The sequence below is a fragment of the Crinia signifera genome, chromosome 1 (assembly GCF_055691185.1).
Source record: "Crinia signifera chromosome 1, ASM5569118v1, whole genome shotgun sequence".
In the NCBI taxonomy this organism is placed as follows: domain Eukaryota; kingdom Metazoa; phylum Chordata; class Amphibia; order Anura; family Myobatrachidae; genus Crinia; species Crinia signifera.
In genome coordinates this window covers 19,743,559-19,757,699 of record NC_139217.1, presented here as the reverse complement: position 1 = coordinate 19,757,699, position 14,141 = coordinate 19,743,559, and the positions used below count along the sequence as shown (strand labels likewise).

Below are 14,141 nucleotides of genomic sequence, written 5' to 3'. Positions count from 1 at the left end.
GGCGGCAGCGGGGCGGAGACAACATTAACATTTACTGCAGCACAATATCGGCCCACAGATCCATCGGCCCTTCTGGCATTTGCCAGAAGTGCCAGATAGCCAGTCCGGCCCTGGTAATGATACTGCAGGTCTCACCACTTATGAGTTTCTCAACATTAGCTGCTCCTGTTACTTCCCAATCCAGAGTTTGTGTGCCATGGTAGAATGCAAAAACCTTTGTTATACAGTAGGTGTTGTGACCTGGCCAATTTTTATCCTTTATGCATTTCTCTGCCTACTTTTCACAGCAAAGGACCCTGCGGCAGTATGGAAGGGCATGCAAACCATCAAAAATTACAAGCAAGCCCAACCACAGTCTGAAACCAGCCATTAACTTGCAGAAGACCTGAACAAGTTCTACTGCAGATTGGAGCAGGCCGAACCTCCCCCATTACATCACAAATACCACCACATCCAGGCCCTCCACGTGGACCAAGGAGAGGTAGAAGCAGTACTCAAAAGAATAAAACCTATGAAGGCTGCGAGACCGGATGGTGTGTCGCCATCCATCCTTAGGACCTGTGCAGCTCAGCTCGCCCCCATCTTCACAACAAAATTCAACTCCTCCCTGGACTTGTGCAAGGTTCCTGCCTGCTTCAAACACTCTATCATCATCCCAGTCCCTAAGAAAACACCTGCGAAGGACCTAAATGACTTCAGGCCAATTGCACTAACCTTAGTGGCCATGAAAGCATTTGAAAGACTAATACTGAAGTACCTGAGAGGGTACTTGTGGAGTATCACGGCTCCCATCGTATGCCATCGTATGCCATATGTAGTGGCATACGATGGCATACGATTTTTTCAGATTTTTGAGCATTTTTGCTCAAAAATCGTATGCGATCGCATCGGATGCCATACGATGGCATCCGATGCGATGGCACCCGATTACGATTTTTGAGCATATTTGCTCAAAAAACGTATGCGATCGCATCGGATGCCATACGATCGCATCGGATGCCATACGATGGCATGCGATGCGATGCGATGGCACTCGATTTTGCATTGAAATGCATCAGAATGCATTGAAATGCATCAGAATGCATTGAAATGTGTATTAAACTTGTGAAATGCCCCCAAATGCCATTTTTCATAGTGCACCACCCCCACTATCAACGTCAACCCGAAGCGTGGCGAGCACAGCGAGCCCGCGAGGGGCGGCGATACGCGTCCTACGACCTTTTCATACCCCCACTATCCACGTCGGCGTGGAGTTGAGAATAGATTAGTGTGGCGAGCGCCTCGAGCCACCGAGCCCGAAGCGTGGCGAGCGCACGCGGATACCTGTGAAGCCCGCGAGGGGACGCGTATAGCTGTGAAGGTATCCGCGTCCCCTCGCGGGGCACGCTGCGCTCGCCACGTTTCGGGCTCGGTGGCTCGCTGCGCTCGCCACACTATTCTATTCTCAACTCCACGCCGACGTGGATAGTGGGGGTATGAAAAGGTCGTAGGACGCGTACCGCCGCCCCTCGCGGGCTCGCTACGCTCGCCACGCTTCGGGTTGACGTTGATAGTGGGGGTGGTGCACTATGAAAAATGGCATTTGGGGGCATTTCACAAGTTTAATACACATTTCAATGCATTCTGATGCATTTCAATGCAAAATCGGGTGCGATCGCATCGCATCACATGCGATTTGATCGCATGCGATGCGATACGATTTTTAGCATACGATCTGCATACAATGCAGGTCGTGGGAGCCGTGATACTCCACAAGTACCCCTGAGAGAAGTAACGAACTCTCACCTTGACCCCATGCAGTTCAACTACCGGGCGAACAGAAGTGTAGAGGATGCGGTCAACCTCGGGCTGCACCATAGTTTACAACACCTCGACCACCCAGGCACCTATGCGAGAGTCCTAGTCGTGGACTTCAGCTCAGCATTTAACACTATCATCCCTGGCATCCTGTAGCCAAAACTCCTCTCCTTAGGAATCCCAGGATAAACATGCTCATGGATAGTGGACTTTCTGATGGCAAGGGAACAGGTGGTCAAAGCCGGCGCCTTCTCGTCCAGCACATGAGCAATCAGTACAGGAGCCCCCCAATGATGCATCCTCTCCCCACTGCTCAAATCATCAAATTCTCAGATGACACCACTATCATCGGCCTAATCAAGGATGGTGATGCAGTGGAGAAGCTGACTCAGTGGTGCAGCAGCAACAACCTCGATCTAAACCTAACCAAAACAGTTGAGATGGTGGTCGATTACAGGAAAAAAACAAATGCACTAGTCCCGCTAACAATAGCAAATGCAGTAGTGTCGCGGGTTGAATCCTTCAAATTCCTAGGGACAACTATGTCCAGCGACCTAAGATGGGAATTAAACATAACCACAAACATCAAAAAGGCCCAACAGCGCCTGTTCTTCCTCAGGAAACTCAACATCCCACAGGAGCTGCTGTGTGTATTCTACACCGCCATCGTGGAGTCTGTCTTATGTTCCTAGATCACAATCGGATATGGTGGCGCAAGCGAGAATGACAAACAAAAACTGCAGAGGGTAGTGAAGTCTGCGGAAAGGATAATAGGAACCGACCTCCCCCAATAAGTGATCTGTTCTAATCCAGGGTAAGGAAACATGCTGAGAAGATCGCAAAGGACAAGCTGCATTCCAGTCGCAACCTGTTCGACATCCTACCATACGGAAGATGGTTCAGGTCCGTCCCTGTCAAAACATCCAGATCAGCAAGAAGCTTCTTTCCCTTAGCCGCCCATCCCCTGAACAATCCAAACAAAGCGGATGCAATCCCAATATCAACAGCCAAACAACGTGTCCCTACTTGGTGACCTGACCACCATAGTTGTAGCTAGAAATGAAATGCTTGTAATGTCTTTATGTAATATATGAAATCTCCCCCCCTTTCATCCCTGCTTAATGCTGCACTGTAATCCACAAAAAATTCCTAGTGTGCGCAAGCATACATGGCCAATAAAGTTGATTCTATTCTATTCTATTTTCAGATGCTTCCTCAATGCCTATTTGCACCTGCTTGTGAACAGATGCAGTTGCTTACACACAGTTGCCTAAATATGAAATCAGATGTGTATTCATTTGCCAGCGCACACCGCTGTTGGGACACTTGTGGCAATCGACTTGTGGTTGCATCTTCTAGTGGTAGTGATCACACATCCATCTGTAGTAATCACATTGACCTTCTACAATCTGAATTGCTGCAATTTAGTTCATAGTAAATGCCTGTGCTCAGTGTATATTGAGCCTGATTCAGGATTTTTAGCAGAGCAAAAAAGTCTGACGTGTCCAGACCATTTTCTGGTAGGCTGCGACCCCCAAAAATTGTGACATGTTGCCTGTGCTCACAGCAAGGCTACAATGGCAGGGGGCTACCATTGTCGCTGAACTGCTGTGATTTCTGCACTGTGGTCGCTATATAAAATTGATCAGATTACAGAGATGAACTTTAAATGGTGAACAGCCTTGCCCTGCACCGAGTGACTACCAGCATGCGAGAGATCCTGTAGCAGTTGTGCTATTTTACCAAAACTTCTGATAAATCAGCAATATCCACTCTTATCGGGGGCTGGGACTAATCTGGACCCAAATGAACTGGTCTAAATTGGCACCATAATTAATTGTGGCAGGGACAAAATCTTTCTGCATGAGAGTAATGTGGAGGATCCAGACCAGTTTTTGGAGCAGTAGCAGAAGCAGCAGCACCTGTGATCTCCTGATATAAGAGTTTCCAGGGCAGAGTGCAAAAGCTCTCCATGGTGGATTAGCTGCCCAAGTGATAGTCTGGGATGTGGGCTATGGTAGGGACCACTGGAGCATTTGCAAGAGTCAGTTCCATGCTGTTATTTCCTGTATGATGATGCCTGTAACTTTGCATGTGGAATTGATCTGGTATGCTGTGACCTGCTTTACAAAATAAAGATCAGAGACTTCATTTTAATTCCCGTGCATGTGATCCTTTTCACATAATATTAAAATTGTTACTAATTCTAACAGTTTTCTTTTTTTTTTTTTTTTTTTTTTTTTTTTAAAGCTGATAAACTTTCTAAGCAAAATTACCTACATTGGTCTGTATAATGAAACAATATTTTTTGATGAAAAGGGAGAGTATCCTGAAGTTCTGGACATTGAGAATTGGAAATGGAAACAAATCGGCCGTAAAAACATTCCCTATCGGACGGCTGTTGGCAGATATGATCCCTATGTCCCAGAGGATCAGCAGCTGCTTATCTTACCATGGAAAATTGAATGGAAACATGGAAAGGTAACGGTCTTGTGTGACTGCCACCAAATGTTTCAGAAAACAGATTTTGTGTGAGGTGCGATAATTGTTAAAAATATTAATTACTGTATTTAAAAAAGTTCCAATTACATGATAATGACAAAAGTGAATCGATATTTTTTGTGTTATCCACACTGCTTGCTCCATTACCGGCAAGGTATGGCTTATGTACCAGACCAATGGGTTGGTAATTGGTACTATGGTCTATGAACGACACTGATGGCGCTTGACTCCAATGTTTTCGTTTTATGCATACATGTTTGAAGTATGCAGATATGGAAAAAAAGATATAATATATATCAGATTACATCCAAAAATAAATTGAACCAATCTTTTAGATGTAGGATAACTCGAAGCATACCGAACTCACAGGATTAATTGTGAGATCCCGTGCATAAAGGTATCTTTATAGGATCACCACCTGTGTTAAAGTCTGAAGGGTAACTGGTATGCGTACCGTACTCACTATTATGTCGAGTATATGCCTCTCATAAAGGTTTCTTTCTCGACTATGGTCACGATATTACATCGTCTCACTTGATGCCAGACACTCAGTGGTAGGCTGTATTTCTGAATACAAATGTATATGCCATCAAAAGAATAGGAATAGGAATCACCGGTCAAAAGAATGGAATGCTAACTTACTAACCAAGTGCAATATACGGTTGGCAATTGCCATGAAAATACACCTGGAAAAAAAAAAAATTTCAGGTTTATTTGGCCTCCACCGAATAAATAAATACATACTAATAAAAAAAAATGTCATGGAGTCCCCCCTCCACCGCTATAACTAGCCCTGTGCACAAAGAGCCAGTCCTGGTTTTAGAAATTCACGGGGCAAAACACGTAGGGGTTGTATTTCTGCTATTCACCAGTCCTTTGGGAACATACCAGGTGAAAATGTTTTATCCATAAAACTGTCACATACTTTATTTAATTGTTTAAAATTAGTGAATGCCTCCTCCTCACAGTTAGCCTTGTATATTTTAAATGCTCTCCTCTTATTATTTATTGCTTCCCTAACTTTTTGTTCAACCATGATGACTTTGTTCTATTAATATTACTCTTATTTCCCTTTGGAATAAATTTATTTTTTAGTTTTCCAAGTTTCCCAAATTTTAACTTCTGTGTTTTTCACTATATTTCTTTTAAAGACATAAAGAGTTTCTTAACAATTTGAAATGAGTTCTCCTAAAATTAAGTATTTTAGATGGCCTCTTATATTGTTGTTTATAGAAGATCAGTTAAAGTGAAACCATGTTGTGGTCACTGTTTCCCAGATGTTCTGTTACTTTGGTGTTTGATACTAAATCCACAATATTTCTTAGTACTAAGTCCAAAATGGTCCTGTTATGAGAAGGGGTTTGTACTGATTGTATAATATAATGGTCCTTCAGTATGTTTAGACATCCCACACTTTTAGCTGAGGCGCTAGTCTCATTATTAGTACCCAAAATTAGTATCTGTCCCAGTTCTGCCGATTTATTGATGTGTCCCTTCCATTATCCCATGTTGCATGATATCAGCATACAGGAGGTTTTGAAGGCTGAATGTGCTTATAAGTACACCAGAGAAAGAGGTGTACAGGGAGAATAGAAGGGGACCTATGAAAGAACCATGAGTGACTCCCAAAAGGTGGTTTTGAAGGGATTTGAGTATAGACAGAAGCAGACACCATGATAGAGCAGTTATTGTGGTAAAAGGTGAAGCAAGACAGAACATTGCTAGAGAGGCCAATAATTTGGAGGTTGTGAAGAAAGAATGGATGATACTAAGTGTCAAAGACAGCAGAAAGGTCAATTAGGAAATAACGAGAATAGTGACCCTTGGACTTGTCTGAAAGCTGGACGTTAGTGTCTTTGGTTAGGGCAGTTGCAGCAGAGTGGAGTTGGTGAAAGACACACTGAAGTGGATTGAGGATGATGTTGTCATAGAGGTAGCTGGTTGGTGATATTGTAGTTTGGAGGTGAATTTGGAGAAGAGAGATCAGGGAATAGCTTGCAGGTACAGAAAAGTCAAGTTGTTTTTTTTAATAATTGGTACGACAAGAGCATGTTTGAACAGTAAGTGAAAAATGTCAGTATAGAGTAATAGGCTGATGAGATGGGCAAGGGGAGAGCATGCAATGGAGAAGAAGGAGTGAAGAAGAGAAGTCCAGGGGCAGGTGGTGGGAGAGTAAAGGATAAGGGAATGAATTTCCATGTGTGTGGTTAGATGGAGAGAGCACAAAGTGGGAAGGCTGGAGAAAGAGGCTAGTGGGATGGCAGAGTTGCCAACATAAGGCAGAAGGAGATCTAATGGTAGATAGCCTCAATTTTGGAGAAGAAGAAGGCAAGTTTGGTGGCAGTGAGGGAGGATTGGAGGGTAGAAGGAGGGAGTGATGAAGGAAAATGTTAAAAGTATCAACAAGGTGATAAGGACTGAAGGACTGAAAAAAGAGAGATTTTTAGAAAAAGGATAGCTTGGAGAGGAAGAGGGCAGATAATGACAGAAAGAAAAGATAATAATCTTGGAATGGAGGTACTCTGCCATATTTTGAGATTTCCTCTAGAGGTGCTCAGCGTTGTTTGAGCATTTTGCAGGAACCAGATCAGTGCCAGGGTTGGAGTTTAGAATGATAGAGGGGGACAGAGGAGATGGTTGTAACATAAATGAGGGCAGAGGTTTGGGTGCAGTTATTGGATATCTGCTTGGGTCAGGCAAAGGTAGATAGATGAGAAAGGATAGTATCCAGTGAGGATAGGAAAGTAGTGTCCAGAGACATAAGATTGCATCTGGTAAGGGTAGAATGAGCATGGGGAAGAAAGGAATTAATAAAGAGGTTAAAGATGATAGATGGTATACACAGACAGGTACATGAGTGTTGGAGAAGTCAGAAGGGTCACACTGTTGAGTAAAGACAAAGAAAAGGGAGTGGCCAAGTCAATGAGTGGGATGGAGGATAGGGTCCACTGAGAAAATCAAAAGAAGAAAGAAAGGGCAAAAAGTGGATGCTGTGTTAGTAGTGTCAATAGGGATGTTTAAGTTTCAGAAGATGATAGACTGAATATTGAAAGAGGAGAACCCAGGCAATAAACAACAGCTGTGTCCAGGAGTGCTCCTACTGTATATCCGCCATCACAAAGATGAAGGATTTTATTTGTTGCCTTATTACAATATGAAGACAGTATGTATTGTATTATTTAAGAGCAGACAATGCCCAGAAGATAACAATGTCTAAACTATTATACATACAATTTAAATTAGTAAATATTTTGGAAATAGTTTATATATTTTGATCTCCCAGTTTCCCCAAGGTTTGTGTACTGCACCCTGTCTTCCGGGAACCAGACGGGCACTGAGGAAAGGCTCTCACACCTGCTGCTATGACTGTATCCCATGCCCAGAGGGGGATATATCCAACATGTCTGGTAATCATCTCATATAACTTAAGCTGGCCATACATCAGAAAGATCGATCTTAAGATCGATTGCACTCATGATTGCGTACAATTTCCCTTGAAATCCCCAGCAGTCCTTGGTGGTTTTTGGGCACACAATCTACACACAATCCATCATACAATCAGTCATACAATCCATCTGCTGCATGATTTTGTACACAAGATGTGCACACAATCTGCATACAATCCATCATACAATCAGTCATACAATCCATCTTATGATTGATTGTATGATTGTGTACACAAGATGTGCACACAATCTGCATACAATCCATCTTACAATCAATTGAGATTGTATGATTGGGTACAATATCTTTCTGATGTATGGCCAGCTTTACACATCTCTGTGTTCAGTATAGCGAGAAATATTCATAATTTTATTATTAAATGTGGTTACCTTCAAATTTGTTGCAAGTGGAACATTATCGACTTATTTGATTAGGGAGGACTATGTGTAGAGATTCTATAATTGAGTTGTGCAGAGGTCAATGTAGTGGATAGATTTGACTGATTTAATTGAAAGCCTCAAATTTAGCAAATGATTGGCACTACTTTATACAATAGTTAATTTCTATAAATGTTCTCAATCAAGTGTCACCATAAAGTTTGGAAACACTGCAATAAGATCTGCTCCATATATTCATAACTTTGAGAAAGTATAACACACAAAGTTTTTGTCTTTGCCATACGTAATTGTGGCTTGATGCAGAGTTAAAAAAAAGAAAAAATGCATTACCTACCCCCTCCTCTCAAAGTTTAATAGATGTGGGGGTCTCCTGTATTTCAGTGAGACAACACTGGCCTCTTAACCCAGTCCTGGTGTTGGCAATACAGGGAATATTGCATAGCGTCGTCGTCCCCCCCCCCTATTTCCAGGACCAGCATTAGATTCTTATTAATTAAAGGGAATGGGGCAAAGCCAAAGTCAGGTGACAGTTCATTGGACTTCAAATATTTTTGAAAAAATCTAAGTGGCAAATAATAAAACAAATAAAGCAAATAGCTATGATTATTTTTAACCAACTGATGCGTTTTTAAAAAAAGTAAGAGGCAGATAACAATACAGAAGACCTCATAATTTAACTTTTAGAATTTGAGGTTAAGGGGTGCATTACCTGATGCATCTTGCCCCAGTCGTATGAACATATGTAAGTAACTGTTTGAGTAAAATTTCAGAGATATACTGTACAGGACAATGTACTAATGTTGTGCACATCAGAAGGGGTAAAGCAAAAGACTGGTTATCTAGGTAACTGGAAACTTCCTATACTTGGGAACTGGACAAAAATAAGTGGCAAATACTGTATGGTATAATGCAAATATAATCAAAAATCACGCACTTGGGTCTCAAAAACACAAAGGCTAGGGAGACATTCATCAAATAGAAAGATGTAGTAGAACATAATGAACTGTACTAAGACTGGAGGGAGGTTCAGGAATAATTTGAGTTAAAATTACAATTCACGAAGGGGAGAGAATAAGTGGAATATCCTCGCATCAGATATGTAGAGGCTAATAGAGTAGAGCAATTTAACTATCCTCTTACAAAAAAATGAAGGTTCAAATAGGGTTGAGGTTCCATAAAGGATAAAGGGTGGATTATATGGGCCAAAGTGGTTCTTATCTGCAATCACAAGTTTCTATGAGTTATTATGACAATGTTTTCTTATTTATTTTTTAGACAGTGAGAACTGCCAGAAGTGTCCGGATGATGAATGGCCTAACGAGTATAAAGTCCAGTGTGTGCCAAGAATATTAGTGTTTCTATCGTACAAGACCGATACAATAGCTGTAGTTTTTACTTCAATGTCTGTCCTGGGTTTTAACTTAACTATATTTATATTTGGAATATTTGTTTTCTTCCGGGACTCTCTCATAGTAAAAGCCAATAACAGAAACCTCAGCTTCATTCTTCTCATCTCCCTCAAGCTGAGCCTACTCTGTGTGCACCTGTTCATTGGTCGCCCAGTGGACATCACCTGCATGCTACGCCAAATATCCTTTGGAATTCTGTTTACTCTGGCTTTATCATCTATACTAGCCAAGACTGTCATGGTTTGCATCGCATTCAAAGCCACCAGGCCTGGGAGCTACTGGAGAAAATGGCTGGGTGCTAAATTACCGAATTCTGTAGTGTTGATCTGCTCATCTGTCCAAGTTCTCACCAGTGCTGTCTGGTTGTCAGTTTCATCTCCTTTCCAAGAGTATGACAGGAACACGTATCCTGGGATAATAATAATACAATGTAATGAGGGTTCTGTGCTGGCGTTTTATGTCATGTTAGGGTACATGGGTTTGCTGGCAGCTCTGAGCTTTGGTCTGGCGTTTATGGTGAGGACATTACCTGATATCTATAATGAGGCCAAGTACATTACCTTTAGCATGCTGATGTTCTGCAGTGTGTGGGTCTGTGCCATCCCAGCCTATCTGAGCAGTAAGGGGAAAAACATGGTCACTGTAGAGGTGTTTGCTATATTAGCTTCATGTATCGGAATACTGAGCTGTATATTTTTTCCTAAATGCTACAATATACTGATGAGACCCGAGTTGAACACTAAGAGACACCTGTTAGAGAAAAGTGTCTCCTAGAAATGGTATCAATGTTTCTTACTATAATCTCATCTGCTACTTCATAGTCTTGTGGTGAAAAATAATAACTGCTTGCTGTACACAAAATACATTTAAAATTCTCTAATATAGTTTTTACATCTACCTGTTTGAAATAAAAAGAGGTGTTCAATGAAGTGTACCCTGGAATTACATGTCCTGCTGCATTGAATAGAAGGTGGCCTTTGGGAATTTTCTCTAGTTTTAAAAGATCTTATTCTCAAGGTAATATTGACAGTGGGCTGCAGGGTGGTCCTGATTCAGAGATGATGCAGCCCTCACTGTAGCTGTGGGAATAACTGATGTATATACCGGGGTACAGTATATATTGGGCGTTGCTGTGGGATGTCTCGTCAAGCAGCACTAATGCCTATGATTATATGAATGGATTGTCTCTCTATGTTTATTGCCCACCAATATATATCACGTGAAAGGTGGATTAATGTACATGTTTTATCTGATTTTATTATTAAATAGATATTTTATATCCCATTGGTTATTCTCCAGCACCAATAATCTTCTAGTACTTTTTCCCATCGTAGCTGGGCCTATAGGTGTAGCTGCTGTCCGACAATATGCTAATTCCACAAGAGACGTCTGACGGAAATAAGATGTTCACTGCCAGCATTGTAACTAGGGTGCAGCACCCTATTTACAATGCTGGCAGTGACTGATGGCTGTTATCCTGCTCCGGTGCTGCACCCTAGTTACAATGCTGGCAGTGACTGATGGCTGTTATCCTGTTCTGGTGCTGCACCCTAGTTACAATGCTGGCAGTGACTGATGGCTGTTATCCTGTTCCGGTTCTGCACCCTAGTTACAATGCTGGCAGTGACTGATGGCTGTTATCCTGTTCTGGTGCTGCACCCTAGTTACAATGCTGGCAGTGACTGATGGCTGTTATCCTGCTCTGGTGCTGCACCCTAGTTACAATGCTGGCAGTGACTGATGGCTGTTATCCTGCTCCGGAGTTACACCCTAGTTACAATGCTGGCAACGACTGATGGCTGTTATCCTGCTCCAGTGTTGCACCCTAGTTACAATGCTGGCAGTGACTGATGGCTGTTATCCTGCTCCGGTGTAACACCCTAGTTACAATGCTGGAAGTCACTGATGGCTGTTATCCTGCTCTGGTGCAGCACCCTATTTACAATGCTGGCAGTGACTGATGGCTGTTATCCTGCTATGGTGCTGCACCCTATTTACAATGCTGGCAGTGACTGATGGCTGTTATCCTGCTATGGTGCTGCACCCTATTTACAATGCTGGCAGTGACTGATGGCTGTTATCCTGCTCCGGTGTTACACCCTAGTTACAATGCTGGAAGTCACTGATGGCTGTTATTCTGCTCTGGTGCTGCACCCTAGTTACAATGCTGGCAGTCACTGATGGCTGTTATCCTGTTCCGGTGCTGCACCCTAGTTACAATGCTGGCAGTGACTGATGGCTGTTATCCTGTTCCGGTGTTACACCCTAGTTACAATGCTGACAGTGACTGATGGCTGTTATCTTGTTCTGGTGTTACACCCTAGTTACAATGCTGGCAGTGACTGATGGCTGTTATCCTGTTCTGGTGCTGCACTTTAGTTACAATGCTGGCAGTGAATGATGGCCGTTATCCTGCTCCGGTTCTGCACCCTAGTTACAATGCTGGCACTGACCGATAGCTGTTATCCTGTTCTGGTGCTGCACCCTAGTTACAATGCTGGCAGTGATTGATGGCTGTTATCCTGCTCCGGTGTTACACCCTAGTTACAATGCTGTCAGTGACTGATGGCTGTTATCCTGCTCCGGTGTTACACCCTAGTTACAATGCTGTCAGTGACTGATGGCTGTTATCCTGTTCTGGTGCTGCACCCTAGTTACAATGCTGGCAGTGTCTGATGGCTGCTGTCCTGCTCACACCCCTCTTCATCCCTGCACCTTTCTGTACCCCCTGCACCTCTCCATTCTTCTTACCCCCTGTACCTCTCTGTCCCCCTCACCAACCTTGCACCTTTCATTATCTAAAAACATAAAAAAGCTCCTCAAAACTTTAACTTTTCTAACCTGCTGGCGTTTAGCATGCATCAGGTACCGAGGTGGGAAGAGGACAGTAGGCATAAATCAACCAGGCTGCAGGGCAGCAGACACTAGCAAGCATGAGGTGACCAGGTGGTGTGGTGGATAACAGGCAGTGTAGCGGGCAGATGTGGGAAGGAAAATAGGATACACATCCTGCCTCTCTCCCTCAGTAGCTGCTGCCGTGGCTGTGTCCCCGCTTCCTCCAGTGGAGCTCAGCTTCACAATCATAGCTGTCACATCCGGGTCAGATCCAGAAGTAAATGATAGAGGGGGCACCATTTTAGGGGAATGGAGTGGCAGGAGGGTATTAGTGTGCCAGGGTGCTCATTCTCTGAGAGAATGGAGAGAGACAGGAGAGAGAATGAGAGCATAAAGAAAACAAGAGTGGAGAGAAAGGGGAATAGGGGAGAGAGAGGAGAGCAGAGAGATGGAGAAGGGAAGAAAGAGAAAGAGAGGCAGAAAGAGGGGAGAAGCCGAGACAAAGAGGAGAGGCAGAGAGAAGGAGTGACAAATAGACAGAGAAGAAGAGACAGAGACAAGGAGACACACAGAGAAAGAGAGAGATGAGAGAGCACAGAGAGTGGTGGAGGAGAGAGGAAGAGAAAGAGAGATACAGTATAGAAGATTGGGGGAAAGGTGAGTGAATGGGGTTGAGACAGATATGTGCCTGCCCCACCCCACCCCCCCTTACCCAACCAACGTGTGTTGTACTGAACACCACACCCTCCCTTTTTTCACTTTAAATATACAAGAGTTGTACATAAGGCAGCAGCAGGGGTTCCAATGGTCAATGTCAGGCAGCAGTGGGTCCCGTGGAGGAGGATGAGACGGGTCCTGTGGAGAAAGAGGATTAGGTGTTGAGTCCCATGGAAACTGCAGCTTCTGTGGAGGAAGAGGCTGTGGTGGTGTCAGGAACCCTGGTTCTCATGCTGCTCACGTGCACCCCTTACCGGCACACTGGTGTAATCTGCTCAGCAGATTAGCTGTTGGGTACACTCTGCAACCCCTGGCGCGATTTCTCCACCTCACAAGCTATTCCCTGTGTCACCTAGGGCTCCAGGTGTATTCCATGTCCTGATTGCGGGTCACATAATCCAGGTAAGCTCCAACTTACTTCCTGGTCTGTGAACTGCTGCTGTGGCTAATTCCACAAGCCTGCGGCTGATTCTCTAATCACCTGGAGGGATAAAAGCCTGCTTCCCAGTCTCCTCCCCGTCTTGAACAACTTGTCAGTTCCCCTGCAAGTTCTCCAGCGTCAAGCTCCCTTCAAGACTCCCCACTTGCTCAGGAGGTCTGGTTACCTGAGTCCACTGTTACCTGCTTCCATCCTCAGCGTTCCTGGTTATTCCACTCCTGCCAGAAGCTTCCACAAGTTCCATCTGCCAAAAAATAACATTTTTTTGTCACATACAAAAATTATGCATAGTACAATATGTAGTGCTTTTTTATACAACTGTCCTACATTATGATAAAGTAGATCAGCTGAGGAAGAGTGTAGAGAGAATGTGTCAGGTAGGTCCAGAAAAGAAAGAAAGAAGGAAAGTCCCAGTACTAGGAGCTCTGGTTGAGGGCTCTAATGGCCTGGGGGAAGAAGCTCCTTCTCATTTGCTCTGTGTTTGCCTTCAATGAGCGATAGCTTTTCCCTGACCGCACCAGAGAGAATAGTCCATTGTTGGGATGGCTGAGGTCCTTCATTATCTTCCTGACTTTGGTCCGGCAAGATGTCCCTGCTCCT

General features: G+C 43.7%; 1 protein-coding gene across 1 annotated transcript in view; it reads left to right on the top strand.

The window, feature by feature from the left end:
* The window catches only part of LOC146020059 (vomeronasal type-2 receptor 26-like), a 41,862-nt gene extending 31,538 nt beyond the window's left edge, over nt 1-10,324 (top strand). The window contains exons 6-8 of the mRNA XM_083153260.1: nt 4,048-4,278; nt 7,583-7,706; nt 9,417-10,324. Coding sequence (XP_083009386.1) covers nt 4,048-4,278; nt 7,583-7,706; nt 9,417-10,324 — 1,263 coding nt within the window. The remainder of the gene's footprint in view (nt 1-4,047; nt 4,279-7,582; nt 7,707-9,416) is intronic.
* The last annotated feature ends 3,817 nt before the right edge of the window (nt 10,325-14,141 follow it).